This window comes from Schistosoma mansoni (genome assembly GCF_000237925.1).
Source record: "Schistosoma mansoni, WGS project CABG00000000 data, supercontig 0225, strain Puerto Rico, whole genome shotgun sequence".
NCBI classification, from domain to species: domain Eukaryota; kingdom Metazoa; phylum Platyhelminthes; class Trematoda; order Strigeidida; family Schistosomatidae; genus Schistosoma; species Schistosoma mansoni.
In genome coordinates this window covers 21,702-48,987 of record NW_017386091.1, presented here as the reverse complement: position 1 = coordinate 48,987, position 27,286 = coordinate 21,702, and the positions used below count along the sequence as shown (strand labels likewise).

General features: G+C 37.9%; 1 protein-coding gene across 1 annotated transcript in view; it reads left to right on the top strand.

The window, feature by feature from the left end:
* Window positions 1-6,348: 6,348 nt before the first annotated feature.
* Window positions 6,349-27,286, top strand: part of Smp_152570 (hypothetical protein) — a gene marked incomplete at its 5' end in the record, with an annotated part of 31,493 nt that continues 10,555 nt past the window's right edge. Inside the window, 8 exons of the mRNA XM_018791710.1 lie at window positions 6,349-6,381; window positions 11,396-12,196; window positions 14,482-14,547; window positions 17,422-17,808; window positions 19,385-19,521; window positions 22,287-22,398; window positions 25,518-25,632; window positions 26,678-26,979. Coding sequence (XP_018647293.1) covers window positions 6,349-6,381; window positions 11,396-12,196; window positions 14,482-14,547; window positions 17,422-17,808; window positions 19,385-19,521; window positions 22,287-22,398; window positions 25,518-25,632; window positions 26,678-26,979 — 1,953 coding nt within the window. The remainder of the gene's footprint in view (window positions 6,382-11,395; window positions 12,197-14,481; window positions 14,548-17,421; window positions 17,809-19,384; window positions 19,522-22,286; window positions 22,399-25,517; window positions 25,633-26,677; window positions 26,980-27,286) is intronic.

Genomic DNA, 27,286 nt, shown 5'->3' with positions numbered 1-27,286 from the left:
ATCACATCTCATTGTTCTTTATTACTACATTCCTTCATCTGAAGCCCCTGATCACATTTCACTCTAACAACATGAACTAGTATCAATTTGATCTAATGATTTATCATACCTCTGTCTGTTCCACTACTAAATGCTAAGCATTGCTTATCGTTCATATCCAAATGCCTTGCTGCCTCTCGGTTTCTTTCTCCTTTTCTTTTCTCTCCTCGGAATCTTACTCTGAGGGTGAAGCTATGTAACTTCTAACATCTGGAACAAGCTCGACGAACGCGCTTCCCCAAGGTCATAATTTGCACCAGGCGCTCTACAACACTACCAAAATCCTAACACAATTTTGCCGAGATTTGATCTGGTGTGTAACGTGGACGCGATGCCCCATTGGAAAATATTTTGATGAAAACACATTATAACTGAACGAATAAACTGCTATCAACTTTTATAGATTATGTTTAGTAAACAACCTTGCTTGGGATGCATACTGTGAACCAGTATATGTTGTAACTTGTGGATCATGCCTGTAAAAATGGCGTGTACCCGCCCTTGCAGAAATATATTATTATTATTATGTGAACCTAACATTAGGTTGATTTCCGAATAGTCTAGTTTAGAAGGTATCTACCGTAGTATCCGGGACTTTTAGAATCGGAGATTATATATAGATGATAAATTGCTCAACTGTGTGCTCATTCTTCCCAATATATCAGGGCGTAGTGGTTTATTGATAATGATTTTAATATAAATTCACGAGTGTAAAATAAACGAAATATACAGAATAACTAATAAGCATATCTTCCGCCCTATATAACCACCATTTTTTTACTAAAATCTTGTACCGTCGAACTATAAGACGTCAAGTAACTAAAGCGCTAGGAAATATATAAACCATTTACCTTTTAGAAGAAGGGAATGTTCTGCTGGCCGAAGAATATAGCTCACTTTGTGAGCTACAGTTCAACCTACTAAATGTGAGCAGTTAAACTTGGGTATAAATATGATAGGCCCTAGAATAAAAGGTAAAACGACACAGGAATGTATAAAGTCGAAAAATGCCATAAACTAAAATCGATGAAATCAAAGCGCATACTTGAGGAAAGGTATGGGTAACAATCATATCTCAAATTAAAAAATCAGCATTATGCTGGAAAGGGGACTGATTGAGAGGAACAATATTATTTTAAGATGAAGTATTGAGGTACCAGAATACAAGATTTTATATTTATCGGTGGATTGTTTTGAGATAAATAGTTTATGTGCTTGGCATAAAAATGGATATGACACCCATACACCAAGAGTAAAAGAACTGAAGAGGGACACGTGAGATATTACTTAAGACTACTACTATCTTGATGCTATTTTTCAGAAGAAATCGGTGAAACAGTACGTTAACAAAACTGTGAATATCCCTGTTTAAATAATCGGTTGTACCCATCTAACTATTTTGGTTACATGTAGAGTGCTCTCGTTGTTATTTTTGTCACTTAAGCGATTTAATGACAAGTTTGGCGGTTTATCATTCAAATAAGCCGGTCTTAGTCTGTCAATACTTACAGTGTCTGTGTTTTCATGTTTGGTATGTCGAAATATGTAGGTTTTTCTGGAGCGAATTTGAATAGAACTTCGAATGGAAGGCTCAGTAGTGCTTCTACTTTGTCACACTTTATCCAGACATGCATGCAAGTGCTTAAGACCTTGAGCATGTGTGTAGCTCACGAGTGTTCACCAATATTGACCGGCTCAGATCTGGACATTAAGTCACGTAGTTGACCGACATAACTTTCCAGTTCCAGCTTTTTATTTTCAATACAAAGATTGGCAAATTCTCCTAGCAGTCTTAGAGTCATCCCAAGGGCTAATTTAGCTGATGAACACTGTGAATCAGTTTTAGCAGTTGCTATTATTCTCAACATAACTAATGGCAGGGATTCTATCAGCTGAACGGAGTTTAAGTGTAGCATTGAGGCAACGTCTAACTGATGACGGAAACATTCCACAATCCCATTGGCCTAAGGATGATATGGTGTGCGGCGTAGTCTCTCAGAACCTGTGGTGTTTTTTAACTAATTTTATTCGGATACTCCAACATAGATGTTAGAGTTTGTTTAACCGTCTAGCATCCTCAACAACCTCAGAAGTTGGCTTAAATTCTTTTGGCTCTCCCTTAGGGGGAATATGCCAAAGGTTGGATTAATTGTTCATAAGGTATGAACCAACGATCAAAGTTAAATAAATCTAGAAAACTTTTAGGTTGTGTTAAATAGCTTGGTATGGGGCATTACCTGATGGTGTCCACATCTTTCACCGTTGCTATCCCCCCTGGGCTTATTGTGTATCCGAGAAATTCCAGAGTTTAAACACCAAAAAACACCTTGATGTGTATTCATTCCCTTTTCATCTAACCATTTTAACACTTTCCTACCAGTTGTTCGTATGATTTAAAATCCGAACTGGCAATTAACAAATCGTCTAAATAACGCTGTGACGAGGGCATGTCCCGAAGTAGGTTGTTCATAAATCTTTGAAATATTTGTGCTGCGTTCCTCATGCCGAACGGCATGCGTACAAACTCAGATAGTACGACAGGTGTAGTAATAGCTGTCTTATGGATATCTTCCTCATCACCTGGTATATTGTGATGTGTTCTGACCAATTCACCATTGGTAAATATGTTCATACCCTATAGGCCGTTTGTAAAATCTTAGATATGGGGTATTAGTTACTTATATGGTGCTGTTAAACGGTTGAGGGATCGTTAATCCTCGCACGGTCGACAATCACCTTCATTGTTCTTTGGGAACATATTCAAGTGGGATGGTGAATACAAGCCCCTTGTAAGTATCGAGTTTGGGGTACTATAGAGTTCGATTTGTATGAACTTCAGTGATTATATGGTATCGAGATCAACTAAGTTTATGTGCTATAAATATAGTGACATGGTTTTGTATGGTGCTTTCGGTTAAACCAATCTTTGCAAGATGATAAACAGTGAGTGATGCTCACGTGATTATCAGGGAGAGCCCAAGTTGTAATCGAGGGAAGTACAGTTCCTAACTCATCTCTATGATAATGGCCTGAACCCTAGTCAGTGTTGGGATAAATTCGACAGTGCTTTTAGTCTGCTAGGGATTTGCTTGACTGCTTATACTGACGATTTGCATACATGATTGTGTCGCCCAACCTCCAATTAGACTGACAAGGTTTTACGATATTTACTTAATTAGCAACTGATAGAGAAACAAACTGAAATAATCAGCAGTAAATAAAGATAAAGAGATAGCAACACTATTTAATTATAATTATGAGTCAATTTGTTGACCGATTTTGTCAATAAACAATTTTACCAATCATTTTACGTGATTGTCAATTCATGACAATGCTTTACGACGATATCCTGAAACCATTATGAATAACTAGTTAGTGCTGATTGAGGATTTGTTAGCGGGAAATAGGTATCGTTGTTCGTTGTGATTCGAAATTATCAGAAATTTTTAGCGTTAACGAATGGCGACCCAGAGATATTTGTTCACTTAGAGTTAATTTTAGCAGTAGGTTCTAGAGTTTTTATTGCAAACGCCTGCTTGACTAACAAGTACGTGATAGATTAGATATTACGATAGCACCTTAGTGCTGTGATTTTGTTATCTCAACCATGCCAAGTTTTTCTTGGGAAACTAATATGACAGCCCAATCTGTAAACCCAAACGTGCATAGCAATAACTATTACGATGGGTTTAGTGGAAAATGTTAAAGGTGATACGAGTAATTGTTAAATTCAAATAGCGTAAGGATGATATAATGCAACGAATGTACATACCAGGCTTGCATGTAAGTTGATGAGGAATATAGCAATTAAAAAACTTGACAGAAAAAGTTTAAAAGTTGAACATGATTTACGGAACTACAGTTAGGAAAATAAGAGGTATAGTATTGAATTTTCATAAGTGGTTGCTTTAGTTGGTCTAGTAATAATCATAAATATGTGGTAATGGTAGTCAGAACTAAGAGGTGTCGAATTGAGTTCGGACCTTACATGGTTCTCTTGAGAACAGCACACTCACGGTAGTATGTTGTCTTTTGAAGCTATTAAATATATCTTACACTGAAAAGGGTTTTGCAAGTGGTTCATATGAAATATATATCTAGTCCAAATAAAAATATATACATGTTACGAAGTATGAAAAACATGGTAAACCATCCACCAAAATAGTTAAACTCTCTTGGATTATTTTTTTAATTTAGATAGTCCAATAGATCTGATGCCCAAAAACCCAATTGTAACAAATAGTATAGACCAAAAAGGAAACGGATTAGACACACAGTATTGGAACTAATTCCAGGACGAGTGTGATGCTATTGACTTTGTCACCCGGTTGATTCAGTAAAAACCCAAAGAATTCAGATAAGTACTTAGCTCTCACCAGATTAACAATAGGAAACAAGCCTATGATTGCGGAAGATTTACACCTTAAACCCATCTTACGTTTCTAAAATACTATCTTCATTGTTCAACAATAGTGCTAGAAAGTTGGAAATTAGGCAAATAGTGGTCGAAAGAAAAGACAATAGGGTATATTACATGGTTTAAAATGGAGCAAAATGTTAAGCGAAGAAACAAGATGAAGAAGTAGACTACAATAGCCACACAGTCCTCTCGTACATTACTAGCTAATATGTAATTACTTCGATTAAGAGTCATATTTACTTGTGGTTGACGTTTAAACAACTCTATTTCGCTGGAGAATGCAAATACTGCTAAAGCTTTTTGATGAACCATCATGGCTGATCATAAAAAATGATCAGTTATTAGTATCGTTCAAGCTTGTAAGCTATGAGTACTAATCACTACTGCAATACGATAATACACGTGAGCATCAGACAACAGAATAAAAGGAAAATGGATTAGGATAAGTAAAAATCAATCAATAAAGTTAAAGTGAATATGGGGATTGATGACAAGCTTCATTTCTTCATTCGGTTTCGCCAATATAGGATTAGGGTCCAATTCAATATCAGTACATTTATCTTTGTTACCACAATAATAGATCTAATCTTAAAATTGTACATTCGTCATAACATGACTACCCAATCTATAAGATTTTAAGCAGAAGTCACATCACTCTCTACACTGACTCGTCCTAATCAGCAATATGACGTACACCACTTTTGGTGAACACATTTGATCTGGGAAGAGAGTGATATGTTCGGTACAAAAGGCAATAGGTTATATAGAATGACCGCGCTTTTATGGCTGAGCCATAGCACTTCGATCAATTGTTTCCGCGCTCACCATTGTTGACCTTCTAGTGGTACATGCTGAATATAAATTTTCTCAGTAAGTATACGCTCAGCTTCAAAGGCTGTGTGGTTAGGAACCAATGCCACTACAGAATGACTTTGAGCTTCTGGAAGGTTGGTGGTTGGATTTGGTCAAGTTTTGGAATTCCGCGAGTGTATCCTGGCATTTTTTGTGCCGAATTTAAAGTAGTGTGACTTTTCTTGCTTTTTGTGTGGCTAGAAGTTTCTTTCACTGTCAAACGTTGCATTTTAGTGTCGACTAGAAATTCATGTCTCTCTAAAAAGTCCATTACCAGCATTGTCAGGTCTAAATCGACTGCGATGAACACTCAGGGGAAATGCCTCCTTGACCACAAGTCTAGCGTCAAATTTTTCTGACAAACGTCCTAATTTCAGCTTTTTTATCAGCTTTGAGCGTAACTAGGGAAGTTTTTCGACCCAGCCCAGTTTTGTTCTGAGAAATGATACTAAGTGCGACGCCGCAAAAATGTTCAATTCTAAATGTCTGTCTCCAACGTAAAACAAGCGATGGTTTAGGCACACACTTTCGGTCATTAAGACCTGCTGATGGTTATTCGTTTCCCGTCTTCTTAGAAGTCTGTTTAGGTCATGCACTCAGTTGACTACACCTGGTTCATGTGACACCAAACCTCCACTGATGCCAACAAAATTATCCAGAAAGTCCGAACGTTTGTGACTTGCTCTGTGACTTGGATGTTGGTCGTCGTGGTGATCTGCTGCTGTTTCTATGGCCCATTTGTGTTTCGGCGACAGCTCATGTGAAACTTTTAACACTCACAATGAGTCCTGCTATGACTGAGTCATTTGATGATTTCTCTTTTTTATGTATGATGTGCCATACGTGGTCCTGTTGGGTGATCCGCGTTCAATTAATCTATCTGCAATACGCGCCAAGTGAGATAAAATGATATCTCTTTATTGGATATTATATTCATATATTTAGTTGGATTGTGGGACGGAACTGCCGGAGCATGAGTTTGTCCTTTTTAAACATACCAAGTTTTCAATACTCAGCACAAAATAGTAAGAAATATAATGCCTGTAAAAAATATGGCAGTGGATGAGTACGTGAGTCATAATGTTTTGATACTACTAAGATGTTTGCGGCCAACTCTGAACCAATCAACGTCAGGTGTCTCAATACTGCAATGTGTTACACCTCTTCCAGATCTTTTCCATCATGTGTGATTTGGTTACCGTTCATTGTTCCTTATTCATGGGAACTGCCTCTTACTGTATGAATGATGAGGCTTTCTTCTGTGGAGGACACTTTTACACTGTGTTATCTTTGTCTAGGTTCGTTGCCATGTAACAAGTTCGAATCACCACTCGTACGCAATAGTTTCGAAGGAGAATCTTGACTTGTAATATTTTGTATGAACTCAATAAACGATCCTACGAAACCAAAATTTATCCAGTTATGCCTGACTGGTGTTCTTCTGTATAGGGCAAGAGGCTTGTTCGCGTCACTTTCAATAGACAGTTATGTCGAAACAAACTTAATGCATAAATTACTCCGTGCCTTGTTATAAAACTGTGGAGAACCAATAAAAATATGAGAATATCTTAACGCAGTCGATATTTTAGGACTTATAAAAAGAATCAGTTCATTAAACACGAAAATATGAGTTACTTGTTACTGTCGAAAGGGTGGGTGTTATAGGTCCAAATATATACATAATTGTGATAATGTAGGAACAATAAGTTCAAGTGATATCAGATACAGATCAAGATTTTTCGTGTGTGATCCAAAGGGAATAAGATGAATGACGTATGTGTGCAGGCACATATTCTTAGCGAATGGTAATCAGTATGACATGAGAATGATGATGAGGAATGGTGTAAATCAACTTGAATAAACTTCGCTAGTCAATATGGCGTTCCTATATATTGAATGGAATTATAAAAAATTACAAACAATGGCAAAAATGGCCTTCAAATTAGGTCTATTTTAAGTATCTCCACCAAATAAATTATATCGAATACACAAAATAACTCATTATTGTCACTCGCCCACAACAAAGTGATTTTTCTGAGAAATGTAATGTTGTAAGACGAAAAATACTTAATACGTGGAACATTTGAGTACCTGAGAATAAAAAAGACTATTTACAAAATGGCATCAAAACTTACCTTCATGAGTCAAGTTTAATTACAAAAGCCCCCAGATGGCAAAACAGCATCATCAGGCAAACTCTTCATGCCTCAACTCTCAGTCAAACCAGATCTTACTATCAACTGCCTTGCAGTACACACCAACAAAGATACTACAAGCAAATCTTAACTAAATTCAGAAAATAAAGGCTTATTCAAAGACTGATAAGTATCGGAATTCGGCTATATGAGTCCTGGACAAAGTTGACACAAACAGAAAAAGGAGTAATATTTGAGGAAACATATTAAGGCTGTGAATAGAACGCTGGAGGATTTTCAAAACGCTCACTCTGTAACAATTGGTTCTCTGATCATTCGCTGGCATGATAAGCGGATCATTTTTTCCTTGAAATATGAGTATGGATGGTGGGAGAAACTTCCAACAAACGGAAAGCCATAAATCTTCTTATGTTTCTTTTGTAACTTAAGGGTAAAACAAGTTAATCCTTAACACTAAAAGTGACCATGGAGTAATGGCTGAGGCAATCACCCTCATTACCTACAAAAGTAAAAGGTATCAAACCTTCTTCTGAAAGACTGAGAAAGATGGTGATACTTTCATCCCTGGTAAGGCGCTCCAGAGTTTAGTGATTCTCACCACGAAAATAGGAAACAAGAAAGTGTTAACAAATATAGCATACAACATATGGTTCAAATGGTTGTGGATGGAATAACAAAAGGTTTCGTCTAAAGGGCTTCCGTGACCAGTAGTATTGGATCACCAATACCTTCAGGCAGGAACCCAGGTATATTAACGATAATAGAGGAAAAGAAGAAGTTGGTAAATCATAATAAGATGTTATCCTTAGTCATTAAGAATAGGTCAAGTTTCCTCTTAAAGGACTCTTACGAAGACGCTTGGACTAGCTCAATTGGCAGCGAATTCCAGCATTTGAAAACTCTTAAGGAGTAGAAGTTGTGTCTACATTCCGTTCTGGTGAGTTGTGTCTCCAGTTTCTGAGTGTTACCCCTTAGGTTTGTAATATAACTAAGCTTAAGTAGATGTTTAAGGGGATTTCCAGAAGTATTAGGGATACTGTAAGTCATAAAAAGGTCACCTCTAAGATGCCTATACTCCAATGGGTAAAGGTTAGATGATTGGAAGCGTTCTTCATAAGGTTTGAATTCGAGTCCTCGAACCGATTTCGTGGCTTGTCGTTGAATACGCTACAGAGTGTCCTTATGCGTTTGGAATGAGGAAGGAAACACTATGTTTCCGTACTCTAAATGGGGACTAATAAAACTGCTGAGGATTATGTGGAAAGTTCTACCGTCAAACTGGCCCAAAATGCGCTTCAATGTTACCAGTGCAAGGTTTGCTCGAAAGGCGTTTTTGTCACAGTTAGCGTACGATTTCAAGTCGTAGGGTACCAACACTCCTAAATCTTTTTCGATTTGAGATACCGCTAAAGAAGAGTTTCCCGAGTCGTAACTGTAGTCTGCAACATGTCTCAGATGGACTACTTTACACTTTGAAGTGTTGAAGGTAAGTCCGTTGTCGTCTGCCAAACTTTGAAGTCGAATCAGATCCTCCTGAAGTGCCAGTATATCCTCTTGGTTGCGTATCTCTCTCCAAAGTTTTCAATCATCAGCAAAAAGCAGTAAGTCAGACGAAACTTGTTGTGGAAGATCGTTTATATAAAAGAGAACAGGTCCTAGTATTCAGCCCTGAGGAACCCCACTAGGACATTTCATAGCCTGAGAGAAAGTGAAGTTAACCTTAACCTTAAAATGTCGAATCTTTAGATATGAAGCGAGCGAGTCAGTTAGAGGTGGTTTGATACCCAATCGCTTGAGCTTATTGATAAGACAGATTTGGTTGACCCTATCAAAAGCTTTTGAGAAATCAAGGTAATGATGTCAACCTTCCCCTTGCGATCAAGGATGGTTGTTAATCTGTTCACCGCAGTCGGCAGGTCGGTTATACAAGAGTGACCCTTCCTGAAGCCATGCTGTTGGGGTGAGAAGAATTTTAGGGATAATAAGTAGTTGTGTACACCATCGCATATCATGGACTCCATAATTTCAGAAGGTATAGAGAGAAAAGCTACCGGTCGGTAGTTTGAGGGTTCGCTGCGTCGACCTTCGTTGAAAATTGGTATACTGTGAGCCTGCTTCCGAATCTCCTGTAGTTTGCCTCGACTTGGCCCGTGTGAGAACATCACGCTAAGCGGTGTTTCCATGATTGAAGCTGATTCCCTCAGTGTAGCAGAATGAACCATATCTGGACCAGGTCAGCGCTCAGGTTCACTTCGGAAATTCCTGTGCAGGTGAAGCTTTCATCAGTGTAGTTGATGTGAGCCGGTTGAGATGTACGAGAGTATTGTTCATCGAAAAGATGAGCGGCATCCCCGTCGTTACTAGTCGGACCATTAGGACCTATCAGTTGGGAAAATCCAGTTTTGGCTCGCCGAAGAGAAGCTGCATAACGGAATAAGCTTTTCGGATTGGAGAAGAATTTATCGATAGGCTTTATCTGGTACCGAAGCCCGTCTTCTCTTATTGCTTTTGTGCATATGTTCCTTGTATGTTTGTATTGCCTGTATGCATCGTTATTGTCAGTTCGTTTATATTCGGCCCAACAGTGCCTTTTGCGGCTTAGCAAACGACGAGTGCTGTTCTTGATGATTGGAGGTTGTTTGTAGCTTTTGGGGACCATTTGAGGAACTGAATGCTCAGTAGTACATAAGATCATGTGCAGTAAGAAATCCCAATGAGCATCCACTTCAAGTTGAGGGTGAACATCCCAATCCACCTGTTGTAGATAGTCCTGTGAAGCTGACACATTCAACCGTTTGAAATTCCAGCGCCTGTTGTTGGTGGGATATCTTAGCTCGGTTTTTCTGAAAAACTGGAGAATATAATGGCGTGATCGTTTTTCCTCAGGGGAGCAGGAATTGAGAGGCTGTCTACTAGGAATTTTTCGTTTGTAAATACTCAGTCTATGCTCCACGGAGTCTGACTGTTCCTCTAACAGCAAGGAAAATAAATTTTAAAAAGTAGGGAAAGACATGGTAGTCAGACTGCTATGAATATTTTTAATGTTAACGGTAGCACTGGTCTGTTGTTTGTTTGCTTCACTAGGTTTGGGGGCACTCACTACAAATATTTTATATGAAGGCGGGATGGATGTAGGTGATTCCGTTGTATTTGTCTTACATGTGCATGATTAAATTATCACATTTAAATTCTACGTCATTTTCGAAACAAATATCATCATTAACCTCGGGGTGTTCCACTCAAAGTTGATACATGGTAAAGATTCAAATCTCCTCAAGTTGTCTTATGTTCACCACCAACACGGTTTTCTTGATCGTTATCAACTACCTCGTAGACCCGAAATCAGTGCTTGCTGCCTGATTTCTTTCTAACCAGAACACCACATTCCTCCATGCTGTAGTGATATTTATTCTAAACAGCTCTAATTACGGTACTGTGAGTAGGATTCATTTTGTCGGTCGATCTTGATAGTCTTAGTTTAACACCTTAGTTTGATTAATTTGAATTCGTCATTCAGCTTGCTTACATTACCTCGCTCTGTTATGTCAACTCCAATCAGTTGCATCGGAAACTTACATCTGGTGGAGTGTTATATCATCTCACCGTATGTCATTGGGAGGTTTGGTTTAGATGAAGCTTGACACGTTCCGTCATAAAATCCCTCAAGGACTATTACTATTGTTACGGTATCCCTACATTATGGTCAGGAAATATAGCGGTCTTTCTGTGTAATTGGTTACATAATACTAATAATTTTTCGTTCTTCAAATAATAAAGCAGCTATCCTCATGCAACCAAGTTCGTCCTTAGTCTTTTAATCCCAACCTAGTTTGGTTTGTTTCTCCACCTAAAAGTAGTCACGGGTTTTTGCGTAAAATTGCTTTTCTATTTATTCCATTTTGACAGTCCACTTTTGTTCCACATACAGGTGCATTACAAGACGTATGCTGGCAGAAGTAGCCGTGATGTCAGGTTTGATCAGCTGCTGCACACAAAACCGTTATCTGGCTCTTCATCCACAGCATTCTCTAAATCAAGTGTTAGTTCCAGGAAAAGGGTTAACGTCGTTTCCTTTGTACCCACTGGTGAGGGGCAAGAATTGGTGACCAAATCTCCTGACAAAATCGTGTCAGAAAATTCAGATAGCTCTACTTGTGCAGGTGCAGTGCAGGCAAATATATCTCAGTCATTTTTGACCCATTCCTCTACTGAAGATGTTACCACCGGTTCACCCATCCCGTCATACTCTAGTGCACATAAAGAATGTCCCAGTCGTCCACCAAATAATATGACAGGCAACAATCCTTTTGGTCACCCTTCTGACTGCACATTAGATCTGCGTTCCGTTCGGAGTACAAACTTCAAGTCTGATCATTGTCGGTCAAATATTGCTGTAACTCCGCTGTCATCCCACACTACTACTGTTCAACGCGTTTCATCCCCGAATTCCCATCGAAACGTCACCAATTACCACAGTCATCCAGTATGTTCTTCAAAACCTGCTAGTCAGCCAAAATTGCAAGGACTAGATAAAAATGAAACCAGTTTGGTTGTGACTATACCAAACAGTTCCTTAAAAACACAGACATTCGTTGACATCTCCAAGAATAGTCGTGAACGGAGTTCTCCTTACTCTTGTCCTTCATTTACGTTAGAACCCGAAATTGCTTCAGATGCCAGCGCTTCAAAATCGTTTTCACGACCGATTCTCAGCGGTAAAAACAAAAGAGTAAGTGACACACTCTTTTGGAATGTTTGTACAATCCTGAACACAATTTATGTTTTCATCCTCTTTAATCGATCTCAGTAACAAAGCTATCATCTGGTCCATCTTGTAGTATACTTTGCAGTATATATATATATATATATAACATCTACATTGTATTTGTAAGAATCAGTGTTGTTACTTGGCTAGGTATCAAAAGTAAACAAGGGAATTGACCTAAGATTCGCTAATTGCTTTCCACTTGCGTTCACTATTTTCCATGTGCAAATTGTGTACCATCACGTATGTGCCTAAACTTGCGGCTGATGGACAGTTGCTCCGAATATTTGACCGCCTCTAAAAGCATGTGTCGCGACAGAAATTGGCTGTATAATATCAAACATTGTTCCACGAATTTTGATAAAGCACACTTTTTTAACATCCTCATTGTGTTAAAAAGTTTGTATTGGCAGAATCAACTGTCATTTCAAGTTGTAACCTACAAATTCGAGTTCTGCTAAATCTTAATGAAGTAGGTGGATCGGGGTTCGAGCCCGGGACTTGGTGGTTGAGAGTCAAACTTTTTAACTATTGAGCTGCTGCTTCACAAAACCGTGGTTTCCGACTGGGGGAACATGGTTAAGAGTGGTCAAATCAATATAAACCTTCAAGTCCATGAAGTCACAGATTGTTGGTCTAGGTTTCGTTAGTGTCGATTTAAAGTCAGCAATTTGAAAATATCTTATGTGATGCAGTTTGACATTAACGATAAGGACAAATGTATTCATTCTTTACCTTTCGAAACTTCGCTCACCTCTATTTATTTGCCGTCTTCTTGCCTTGTTTTTTTTAATTTTTATCCTGTCACTAAGCATTGTAATTTGAGCTGATGTAATTCGGCTTAAGATTGTGTCAGTCTATCCATTTGTTTAAAATATATGATAATCCCTTTTTCATGACAAATAAAGTAAGACGTGAAACAAATTCTTATTAATGCAAAACACATTTCACATCATAAAATGAAATTAACAGGATTAAAATCAAAGATATTAAAACATAAGTGGAAGTGGAAAACGACCCATGAAATTTACTCAAAGGGTTCCGAGTGTTTTCGAAAGGGTATTCCAAAATGAAGAATAAATCCAGGTATTTAAATGTGTAATAATATTACACTAGGACTTCGATCCACAAGGCAGTAGAGCATCGTAAAGAGATGCAGTCCCATGTTGTAGCCGATGACCAACGATTGATTCATACGCCATTTGTTCCCTTAGGATACTGGAGCCCATGTGCACTATTGGTTTGGAATCAGGGTTTTTCAACTCCCCTAGGTATGCCCTCCGTTTCCACCAACCCGATTAAAGCGCCAGACATTCGCTTTTTGTCCTCTCAATTTCGTAAACAACACCCGTGGTGCGAGAAGGCAGTGAGTAGGACTTCCTTGGCAAAGGCTGTATACGCGTATACGCGTGTCCATGTGAGAGCATTTCGAGAGAGGGCGGGCCATCCCCACTCTCGGTCGTACCAGGACATTTGGGGGCAAAATCAAGCGAGCTTTTTGCATATGTTTTGATTTTCCTTTAGACATCAACCTTACTGGTTTGGTTAGACTCTCGATATAATTGAAGTCGTCTCGTCCGGCCTCGATCGCTTCTAAATGTTGATCAAGGATTTGTCCACATGGTTAGGGGAATGAACTGTGACCAAAATATTGGCCGAATCGGTAAACATTTAACTAATATGACCGGTAGCTACTAGATGTAAGCTATAATCCAGTGGTCCGAATACCTCACATCCTACTATTCGGCCGTAGGTTTAAACTCCACTAAATTTGACTTAGAAAACCAAACAACCTAAGTAACTTCCGTAGCTAACTTTAACGTTCCAGTAAGTAATCACCATGAATAGGACCACTACGATTAGATACTAGTAATCCTGTTGAATATTTTCCATGGAGAAAACAAATGCCAAGCTATAAGTACCACATATATAATATGCTCCTCATGGACGACTACTAATTTTTCTTAATTCCTCATGACATGTGATGTATGCTTTTGCTAGACCCTGCGTTGATTCTGATTAACTGTCTGACTACGCCGATGTGAAGTGCGATGACCTCAGCCAGTATACATTTTTTTCGTCTTAAATTATGTGAATGCATAGTGTAGGTGTAACTACACACAGTTTCTGCAGGAACTAAATTCGTATCGTATTTAGAATTATTTATATTTGGTACTCATCTAACCAAATTTTGTTAGTGATTGAATACAATTTTAAAACCTGTGTTATTTCTAAATTTATTTTATCAGGCAGCCTACAATCCACGTTCTTGGCAGAAAGAAATTGAAACAGAGGATAGTTCCCCAACGAAGCTGGTAGGTTTCCTTTCCGCCGACTAAAATTTGTTTGCATACCTAAGTAAGAACAATCTTTATGAAATTGACATTTCGAATTATTTGAGGTGTTCAACTGATAAGTGCTGGAATAAAGGACGAACATACAAGCAGCCAACCTTGATTACTATGAATCATATAAAAGGTGCATGATGGAGTTAGTGGTCTTGAGGAAGCAAAACTCCTTTAGAAGAAATAATTAATAATATCAGTCTTTAGTAATAAGCATATTAGGCTGTCCAACCTGTGTTAATCCTTTCAGCTCGTTTTTCACTGACGATCCAGCTTCTTAAAAGTGTTGATTGATAAGACTGATACCACTTGTTCGGGCAGGGCGTTCTAGTCACTGAACAGTAAATGAAGAAAACGGAATCCCATTCTAAGTTTATTCTATTCCGGCTTTTGGACTTTGTTGTAGCCTCAGAGATGATTAGCTCTAGAGAGAGCGAAAAGACATGTCAACATCCAAATCATTATTTAAGACACCCAATGTAAATATGAGCTCACCTCGCATCCTACAAGGGAAAAAGGTTTAAGTGCTCATCGTAAAAGAGTTTGAAAAACCCTTAACTAATTTAGTTCCCACGCGTCGAAGACTCTTGAGTGTGTTGACATCCCCAGTAAAACTACTTGGATGCAGTACTGTGAAGTCTCATATAGGTGGGCTATAAAAGCTGAAACAAGTCAAAGCATTTGGATTCTCGGTGAGATATTTATGACACTCGAAGACTTTTAGTAGCTACTGGGTTGCTATACTCAGTTGTGACTTACAAATCATGTTCAAGTCTTTCAATTGTGTTGCTATCGTCCACTTCCTACTAACTACTGAAAGCGTTTTTTAAGTGTCTTTTTTGTTTTGGTTCGAACCAATCCATCCATTCATACTATCTCATTTGTCTTGTGAGTTTTGCTCTCCTCAGATTGCACACTTGCATTCACATCATCAGAAGTGTTTAGCGTAAGTGCACTTTTGATAGGTGGTAATTTCTTTCTTTTTGACAGTGCAAAACTTATTAAGATTATTTGAAATAATAATGTAGACAGGGTTTCTTTTTTCTTTCAAAATGTTGACAGTGGAAGTCTCAGCCTTTCGATCAAGAGTATGAAGTGAGCTGGCAACATTAGCTATTACACTCGTAATATCTTCATGTGATGTCAGACTCACTGACCGAGTATCGTTACTTGGCAACTTGTCCATCAGAGTGAGAGAGTCAGTCAGCTACAACGTAGGACCAGGGATATATATGCATCGATCCAAGTTGCCATTTCTCGTTAGCACAACAAGATGAACACCGGATTCATAGAAGTAGTTAATTTAGTGGTGGTAATATATAAAAGAAAGGTTGTATATAAGGATATAGTACAGGAAGAAGGAACGATATGAAGCAATTTTAATCTCAAGGTTTAAGGGAAGATAAAGAGTGTACACACCTGCACCATTGTGATCGATTCTTAGCCATGTCACCTAGAGTCTCCATCAGAGTGAGAGGTTACATGACTTTATCTAGGAGAATCGATTCAGTCATACAGTATTCTTTACACAACCAGAGTGAGGCCAGTTTGGAGCTATGTTTATGCGTGGCCGGTGATAGATTGATACACATTTTGTGAAACTATGTCTTACAGCTGTCACACTGCATGTCATCGACAGGAAAGAAACAATGGCTGATCACATCAATGATCATTTTAACCAATATGGTGTGCATAAAACAAGGGAAAGTTTTAAAAATAGCTATTCACAATAAGTAAAGAAATGATAACGCTACTAGGGTAACTACAAAAATATACCAAAACAGTATCTAACTAGTGATAGTTAAAGCAACAAAATGTCAAAATGATAAGCAAACCTAACTCTAGGGTGAAAAGTGGGAAAGCGGTAAACATCAATAAAAAAAAGTTCACTAATGTAAAGTAAAGTAGAAAGCATGTGAAAAAGGTATTTCACAAGAATTAAATGTGAGTTTAAATCTAGGCTCTCATACAATAAATTCAACAGAAATCTAGTATTTCAGAAAAAAAGAAAGTCGGAAAACTCACTTCTTTTTCTCTCAAATCGCTCTCATTCACCTAGGTTCTTCATAAATGTCGTGTTTACCCTCTGGTAGTTCTATGATCCTTTGTAAAACTTCTTTTAAATTATTCCAAAAAATTTGTTTTATGCTGCTAAGGCGGTATTCATGAAACAGCAGTGATTAATTTGTAGTTCTACAAATTTCTCTTTATTGTACTTATTTATTATTTATTTATTTAAACACAAATATTGGTACAAGGAAGCACCAGATATATATGCACCGCACAAATCTCATTCGATTTATGTGAGGGCTGTGATACTGCCCGGGTGCCAAAACCGAAGCAGGTGATTTTCTTAAGGGGCCACACCCCGAACCTTTGACCTAAAGGTCTGATCCACAAGACAGTGGAGCATCGTGAGGAGATGCAGTCCCATGGTAGCCGGTCACCAACAATTGGTTCATACGCTGTTTGTTCCCTCAGGATACTGGAGCCAGCCCATGTGCACCATTGGTTTGGAATGAGGGTTTTCCCACTCCCCTAGGTGAACTTTCCGTGTCCACCAACCCGATTAAAGCGCCGGACATTCGCTTTTCGTCCTCTCAATTTCATAAACAACAGTAATGTTACGAGAAGGCAGTGAGTAGGACTTTCCTGACAGAGACTATATACGCGTGGCTATGTGAGAGCATTTTGAGAGGGAGAGCGAACTCTCCCCACTCTCGGCCGTACCAGGGCATTTGTACTTACTATGAATGATTTTCCTTTTATCAACTTACAGTTTCAAAGAGAAATATCAAAGTATGATTTATGTAAATTCTTTACCGTTTTTTTTCTTTTTCTTAGCAAAAAGTCAATGAATCCTCTCTGTGTTCACAAAATCAGAGTCAATCATCAATTTCATCCATTGAATCGCATCATTTTCCTGTTAAAGATGCTTCATCTTTAGTCAACCAAGAAAATTGTAACATAAAAATTCATAAAAATAATGTTGATAATTTTGCATTTGATGAATATGAAGAAGAAATGAAGAATAATTTTGATGCCCTACATCCATATAAATATTCAATCAATGATAAATATTCTGTAAAAGATTGTGATAAATTAGTTGAAGAGGATGAAGACCTAGAAGATGATGTTAAACCTTGGTTCCGTCCTGCTTCTCGTGATGTATCTAATAAAAATCTATCGAATAGTTCGAAGAATATAAAAGTTAGCCGAACAGATAAACCTGTAAGTATTCTTTTTTGGAATAAATACTATCAAAAACTAATCTCCTTTCCCTAATGTTACATTTATCTTTTGCTGTGTATTGTTTTAATGTTGATTCACTTACATCATAAACTTTATATGGTAATCCCTTTTGTGGTCTGGTGTGTGACGAAATCTCAGCACGGATACAGAAGGCTCGCCTAGCTTTCGCCAACTTGCGTCATTTATGGCGTAGGCGAGATATCCGTCTAGCAACCAAAGGACGGATTTACTGTGCAGCAGTTCGTTCCGTCCTACTTTATGGCAGTGAGACATGGCCGGTGAGAGTAGAGGATATTTGTAGTCTACTAGTTTTCAGTCATAGGTGTCCTCGAAGCATTGCTCGTATATCCTGAGAGCACCGAGTAAATAATGCAGTTGTTAAGAAACGGGTACTAGGAAAGGATGGCAAACCGACTGATGAAGTAGTGAAACTTTATCAGTTGAAATGGCTTGGACAAGTGTTACGTATGCCCAACCACCGACTTCCCCGACGAGCTATGTTTTATGGTGTAGGAGTAGGTTGGAAGAAAGCTAGAGGCGGCCAGACCAAAACGTGGCACAAATCCATGAAGTCACTGACAAGTGGACTGAGCCACGCTGGTAGGTGTAGACTACCTGGTTGGGATCCGCGAGATGATAGCAATCGATGGTTAGAGACCTTGAATGACATGGCTCAAAATGGTTTGCAATGGCTCAGGTGCATCCACTCCTTGTGTTCTGCCAAATTCTAATCTTCTGAATTCTTCATGTTTCTGTCTTTCTTGTCTTTTCAAATTTATTTCACTGGATTATACTCCTTGAATAACATCTCCAAACCCTAATCTTTCGGATTACTGTTTATACCCTTACTACTTCTACCACTATGGGATTTGAATCGACAACTGTATTTCTGTGCTAATATGGTATGGCAACTCGAACTGATGTATGTACGTACGAAGTTCTACGTTGTGACTGACTGAATCCCCTTTGTTGTAGTTGAGTACTTTTATGTACTTCGATCACTAGTAAGCTGTACTAATTGAGATCAACTGACGGACGCCCCACCCAGAATTGTCAAAATGTCTGGGATACAGTGGTTCATAAAATAACGCTATAAATAATTGCCTGATCTGGGCAATCAAAAATTATTACCTAGCCCTCACATTTAGAGTGATTAAAGCCAGGTAAACGAATTGGTACCTGGTTGGTGAGTTAATAATATTATTAATAATCATAACTTTACGTTCTATCCACTTGATGATGATTGGTTAACAGTGATGTAAACTATATAGACTATTCAATGATGTATAACTATGATGTTACAAAACACTGAACACATGCAGCAAATTTTTGTTAATATAAGTATCTTGGTGTATATTATAACGAAATTTGTTCATGTCCAGAGTTAGAATAAAAGTGTAATTCGTTTTCTTTTTAATATTGATTAAAATTGTGCTAATGTGGTATGGCAACTCGAACTGATGTACGTACGTACGAAGTTCTACGTTGTGACTGACTGCCTGACTGATTGATTAAAATACTTCAATACTTCTGTTTTTGTATGTTTATTTTATAGTTGTATACTGTACTACACAAGGTGAAAGAAGCACATGTTTGTCAAGAACAAGGTGAAACTCAGCATTTATTAGATGATGTAGAATATTTAGTAGATGGGTTAACAGATCGTAATCAAGTTAATACTCGTGCACTCAGGTTAGTTATTATCATTCATAGTGTTTGCAACATTTTAATGTCACAGTCTATGAGTTCAACTGTTTTATACATTTTCATCGATATTAATATTCATGTACTGGACAATGGTTGAGATTTATTCCTCTGAATTTTGTTGTTGTTTGAAATTATTCATTCAACTAGCTTCGTTTTCTACATTAACCAGTTTTACTTCAGAATCTGATAATATTTCGAATGTTTATTTCAAATTGCGCGATTTCTTTTGTTATGTTATATACATTCTACTGTCTAGTATCTCTTGGACATTATACTCCACTCATATTTATATATTTGAACACATAGACATTGGTACAAGTGGGGCACCAAATACCTATGCGTCAAGCAATAACATTGAGGCCAGTAGTAGTTATCATTGTTTTGTGTGAGGGCTGTGATACTACTCGGGTGCCCAAACCGAAGCAGGTGGTTATCTTAGGGGGCCACACCTCGAACCTTTGACCTGAGGGTCTAATCCACAAGGCAGTGAAGCAACGTTAAAAGATGCAGTCTCATAGTAGCCGGTAACCAACGATTAATTCATACGCCATTTGTTTCCTTAGGATCATGGAACCCAAGTGCACCATTAATTTGGAATGAGCGTTTTCCAACTCCTCTAGATGGATCCTCTACATTCACCAACCCGGTTAAGGCGCCGGACATTCTCCTTTTGTCCTCTGAATTTTTTTAACAACACTCTCGTCGTGAGAATGCGGTGAGTAGGACTTCCCTGGTAGTGACTGTATACGCGTGGCCATATGAGAATATTTTGAGAGAAAGCTGACTTTCCCCACTCTCGACCGTACCAGGGCATTTGGGGGCGCTTCACTCGAATTTTTCTAAATCAGAACAAGACATAAGAGTGCTTTTGTTATGCTAAATCTTTGCATAGGTGGGAATGTACAAAAATACCACCACATAACAGTCCATAAAAAAACTATTATCTGTAAAAACGGAATTTTCAAGTCTATAATGAATAAGAAGTAAATTCTAATTATCATTTTTTAAAAGTACGTATATTCCTGTTTTTGACTTTCATCACTAAATTTTGATCAATCTCCGTTGGCATATTCATATCCTGCTTTTACATTAGTTACAGTGGTTTAAGTTTCAGCATAAGCTTTAACGACTGGAATACAGGTGTATTTAGCTGAACTGTTTCAAATAGGACTAAACATGAGTCCTGGGTTCTACTCCTAACTACAATCCATTAAATTCCATTTAGCCCCCAAATGCCCTGGTACAGTCGAGACAGGCGGAGGGCCTGCCCTCTCTTTCGAAATGCTCTCACACAGCCACGCATCTACAGCCTCTACCAAGGAAGTCTTACTGCCTTCTTGCGGCATTACTGTTGTTGACGAAATTGAGAGGACGAAAAACGAATGTCCGGCGCTTTAACCGGGTTGGTGGACACAGAGGGTCCACCTAGGGGAGCTGAAAAACCCTGATTGCAAATCAATGATGCACATGGGCTCCAGTATCCTGAGGGAGCGAATGGCATATGAATCAATCGTTGGTGACCGGCTACCATGGGACTGCATCTCCTCACGATGCTCCACTGCCTTGTGGACTAGACCTTTACGTCAAAGGCTCCGGGTGTAGCCCCCTAAGGAAACCACCTACTTCAGTTTGGGCTTCTGGGCAGTATCACAGCCCTCACATAAATCGAATGAGATTTGTGCGGTGCATATATATCTGGTGCTTCCTTGTACCAATATTTATGTGTTTAAATAAAATAAAATAAATCCTGAGGAAACAAATGGCGTATGAATCAATCGTTGGTCACCGACCACAATGGGACTGCATCTCCTTACGATGCTCCACTTCCTTGTGGATCAGATCTTTGGATCAAAGGCTCAGGGTGTGACCCACTAAGAAAACCACCTGCTTCGGTCTGGTCATCCGGTCAGTATTATAGCCCTCACACAATTAAATGAAGTGATAATTTTTTGTGTGGTGCATATGTATTCGGTGCCCCCTTGCGTTCAAATAAATAAATAGATGAATAAATAATCACTTAGATATTTATCTATCTGACATTGCGCCTATTAGTTTTACATCATTTGTTGCGTTAAATACCGTTATTTAAAGTGACCTTTGTTATAATAGGCCCATATGTATAAAAATTCATTGTTATTGGTTTGTTTATATATATACTGGAAAGGAAGGAATCGAGACTACTTGAGTGTTACGATCACAGTTTATGCTGTGTGGTTATTTGTGGGGACAGCTCCCGGTGAACTCAAGGAACCTCTAAGAAGCTCTGAAAGAGCCTAAGGCATCCAATCATTGTTAGAAAAAACATTCCAAGATCTCGACATGTAACTCCCGATTAGACAAATGCTAAAAACCACTCCATGCAGATTGGATGATTGTAATGATGATTTCGTTTTTACTAAAAACTATAAGTACTCAAGTGCTTTGTACCGTATTGCGCCGGTTAAAATAAGATTTCTTTCCACTTGTCTTCCGTCTTCTAACTTGCGACTTGAAGGGTTCAAGCGTCCGAATGCTCAAGTTGTACGCGGTATAGCAAAATAATTAAAGTTTTAGATATAACAACATTATCTTCTATTTGTCCATGGGTTCAAGTGGTTGTATTTGACCATATGCTAAATGATGTCTGCTTGAATGTTCACATATCCTGAACGACTGTTCATGGTTTCTTGTGATTTATCGATTAAAATTAATCATGATCGTTTCGCCTCATATGTTGTTATATTTCTTTTTTTTTTCTTTCACAATATAAGCGTTCTGACCCTAGCTAACAAATGTTTGACTGCATCCTTCCGTTATACTCTCAATGCTCATGGTTTATTGAAGCGAATTTGTGCAAAACTCCATGACGCTTACACAGATTATGTAAGTATAGTTTTATGTTTAAAAAATATATATTTTTAAAAGTTCTATCTTGATGGTATATTTGTTTTGAAATACAAGTATTTGCCCAATGTCACTTACAATCAATAAACTAAGCACACGACTCATTTTCGTCCCTTCAAGTTCAACCACGTCTACATATTGGCATTTCATTTTATACGCCTTTATAGAATAAATTGTAAACATAGACTACCGATCATTTATTTTATTTACCGTTATCATAGAGCTCATTTATTAAACATTCCTTCCAACTGTTAGTCGTGATGCATAACCTAAACCACAAAGAGCCGAGTTCCAAATTAGAGATGTAATTGGTAAGCAAAGATGGATAGTGGCTAGCAGTGGAATCCAGTTTGACGCGCGTTTCGTCCTATTTGAGACTCGTCAGCTGGATGTACCTGCATCTCGGAGTTGATGTTCACTCTGGGACTCAAACCCAGAACCGTTCGCTCCAAACGCCATCACGTTATTCACTTAACTACTGAGTCCTGATAGCCACTTGCTTGTGAAATGCAATGAAGTTTAAATTCACTGAGTATTGTTTGTTTGAATCTTCCCATTAATGTTTTAGGACTGCAACTGGTCAGTCTCCATTGCACAAGCAAGTGGCTATCAGGAATCAGTGGTAGAGTGGATAACGCGATAGTGTTTGAGGCGAAAGGTACTGGGTTCGAGTCCCAGAGTGAACATCAACTCTGAGATGCAGGTACATCCAACTGACGAGTCCCAAATAGGATGAAGTGACGCGCGTCCTGAATTGCACTGCTAGCCACTATCCACCTTTGCTTATAAGGCTTGTGAATTTAGGCCATATCGAGACAATACGCACAGTATGCACATATGCCAATAAGAGACTGACCAGTTGCAGTCCTAACACATCAATGGGAAGATTCAAACAAACAATACTAAGATGTGGTTATTGTTTATTTTCCATTTCGTGGTAATGATTTTACTGTAACCATTTGTCAATCTAAAATGAAATTAACATCTAATTAAATGAAGTTTATTAAACCACTAAAACAGATTATTGACATTTCAGTTGATTTAATATAAGAAAGACATAATCCATTGAAATTCGATAATATTCCTTATGTGAAATGGTTTAGTATTTCTTGAAAACTTATAGAATGAACCTAAAAAAAACAGTTGATTTCGTTTCAGATCAAGTACATACTATTGTTTACAGCTTTTTATTGTTACATAGTAGACCCATCTACTACTTTACTTACGCCTGTTACCCCCCTCGGAGGAGCATAGGCCACACACCACTTTTCACCGTTATGACGCCTCATGATAAAAGTAGACCCATCTGACTCATATCATTTAACCCATGTATCTAACTAGTTATCGTTTGTAAAAATACCTTTCTTAACACTTCATTAGTTAATTAAAGTAAATTATTTGCTGTTATTTATCTAAAATGAGATTTCTCAAAAGCTAAGATACTGTATTCATTAATCTAGAAGATTGAACTAACTCATAATAATGTCTTCGAAGGATTACTGACATCCACTGGCAACACCATGTTAGTAATGCAGAGGTTCGGCATTGTGTGTTCGGGCATAGAGACGGTAATCCAATTGGTGTGATCATCTTGAAACATCGAATTCAGTGGCTTGGACATGTTCCACGAATCTCGTCTCAGAGAATTCCACATCGTGCATTATATGCTTACGCAGGGACTGGTTGGAAAAGGCGGAGAGGTGTTCTGCGTATGACATGCTGTCGTGATATGAGGAAAAGCTGTAGAGCAGTGGATTCTGTTGTTCCTTCACGACTCCCTGGTTTGGGTCCTATAGATAATGCAACATAGTGGCTTAAGACGCTATCAGATAAGGCTCAGAATAGAAGTCAGTGGCGATGCTGCAGTAACTTTATTTTACTTTCTTCATATAAAATGAACGTAACCTCGTTAACTGAAAGAATTCTTTCTGGTTGTACCTTCGCTAACTCAGCTGCCCCTCCCATTATTCTTATTTCACTGTCGTACCCTAATTTATGTTCGTTATTGTTCCCCTTTTTCTTATACGCACCTTACATTTTTTATCTCTTTACTTTCTCATTGTTATTGTGTGGTGTATATGTATGTGGTGCCTCTTTGAACCAATATTCATGTGTTCAAATAAATAAACTTTACTGCATATATATACTTTCAGGAACTCCTAATCATCACTAACTACGACTTGATTTAATGTGATATAATCAACTTTTTCCATCGTTAAAATGTTACCTCATTCTAGGTGCTATCAATCTCACTTGAGAATAATTACAAAATTATTTACAATTATAAATGGTTTTTTAATTTGGTCCTGGCATTTCTACTCTGGTTATCGGGTTCTCCAGAATCTAAAAATCACCGATCTGTTGTTATATAGTTTGTTTCTCTCAACTTCCTTATGTCATAACTACCTAAAATGGAAGTCTGAGGATGGTAATTGATTTCAATGTCATAATGACATACCCATATTGTTACGTCTTGAGTATCTGCTGACCAATGTCACGTACCAGGTCACTAATCAGAATGCTGATTCTAATTCATTCTATTTCGCGTCTATTATTTACTCTACGTCTTGGTATCCCTGATTTAGTCATTTACACGCCCGATCAGCACTATTGATTTCGAACTGACAGCTAAATCCTTATTGACCACTATTCGCCAGCTCCTCTCCATCCCCTCCCTTGAGTCCAGAAGTAGCAGCTAGCCTCTACTGTATTTATACTGCAAACAGATGTGGTTTATGTACAGACATAACAGACAACACTACGACATACATGAACAAGCCAAAAGTGGCTATGAATAGTTGCTCAATGATTATACAACAAAATTATAATTAATAATAATTCAATAAACCCCTATCAATGTTTGCAATATACGTTTGATCATAACACATACTCCTAACATTACTGTATATCCTATTCCAAGTAAATAGTACTTGTTTCAAGACTTCTTTATACCTTCTATTGTAACTTAATCATTCATTTACACCATGACTATACACACAATACACAATATAGAATTCAATGATTCTTTTTTTATAAAAATGCAATCATAATCTACTGACAATTTATTTGACTTTCAATGAAACCTCTTGTCATTTCAGGCACTGGCACTTACCTCTGCTGGATTGTTGTTTGTTTTATCACGAGATCGTGACCCGAATATATTAGATGTTGACTCCCTGGCTATTATATTGAAATTATTCTCTGCACCTGATAGTAAGTTGTTGCGCATTGTAGTAATGATTTTAAACTTATTATAATTGATGTCATTGCATAATGTTTAAAGCTAATTTGTATTTTCAGTTCATAAACTATAGTAACAAAGTGCTTGTCTACATACTCAGATGTTTATCCAATATATGGATTAGCTCCCAAAGGCCCTGGTACGGTCGAGAGTGTTGAGAGTTATCTCTCCCCCTCGAAATACTCTCACATGCCCACGCGTATATAGCCACTAGCAGGGAAGTCCTTCTCACGACGTTACTGTTGTTTACGAAATTTAGAGGACAAAAAGTGAATGTCCGGCGCCTTAACCGGGTTGGTGGATGTGAAGGATCCATCTAGAGGAGTTGGAAAACCCTCATTCCAAATTAATGGTTCACATGGGTTCCATGATCCTAAGGGGGATAAATGGTGTATGAACCTATTGTTGGTGAAGGGCTCGGCGAGTGGCCTCCTAAGATGAGCACCTGCTTCGGTTTGAGCACCCGGGTAATATTCCAGCCCTCACACAAATCGAATGACAAAGTGTAGCACACATATATTTGATACCTTCTTGTACCAATGTTTGTGTGTTTAGATAATAACTAGTGGTACTACCCGTTTACTTAACTCACCAGGAGTTTAATTGGGTTTTAAACACTTAATACTAATGATAGCCAATTGCCTTAGTCATTAAACTATCATTCCACTATGAATAAAAATCCACACTCATCATGATTTGTAGTTGCATAATTAGAGTTTATGGACTAGGCTTTTAGTCTCATTGAATGATTTCATATTGTTTAATTTGATTTCGTAACTGATCAACGAGTGTTTAAGTATTATAGTATTTTTCTTGTCATCTTCTTACTACTTGGTAAAACTTGGAGTTTATTCACGATACCTTTTTTGTATGTAAACTAGAAATGAACTGTAGAATCTTACTAATAAGCCGAACTAGAATCTCAGTCGTTTCTATTCGTTTTGACTTTACGTTTTTAAAAGTGTTCACCAGTTGAAGACTTTAAAGTAATCTGATGTTTGATGTGTTTTTTTCCAGCCAATGCAAATGGCAGTACCGGTGGTGGTCATTGTGAAATCAGTAAAAATAAAGAAGCTGAACGTGTACGTATGCGTGTTCGTCAACTACTCGATGGCTTACATCAAAATAATTCTAAGAGTTTAACCCCTATATCTTCAGCTGGCCCAGATGTTGTTGCAGGCAACAATTCAAACACGATAATTTCATCCAATCAATCATTATTCTCTAGTGGAAAGCGTTCAATCCTTCCACCTGGATCTAAAACACCTACAAATTCAAGTTTAAACACTCGACATTTACAGATCACCCGTCAGTTGACGGTAAGTATTTAATAAATTTGCTTCTACTTTGATACATGTACAGTTCAGAACTGGTAAAATTGGCTTCTTACTAGTTTAATCATTTATCGCCTGGTAGAGTTAATAAGTCTAACGAATAGTGTTTAATTACATACATTAGAAGTTCCACATAGTTAAATGCTTCGTTTAAGCGTAATGGTTATATGATTCTTTATGTGTATGAAGTTATAATCAAGTTAGGTAACCAACTACTCAGTTACATGTATAGTTAAATCACATGAAATGAAAAATCAAACCGCTAGTCATTAATTTATCTTTTGGATTATGA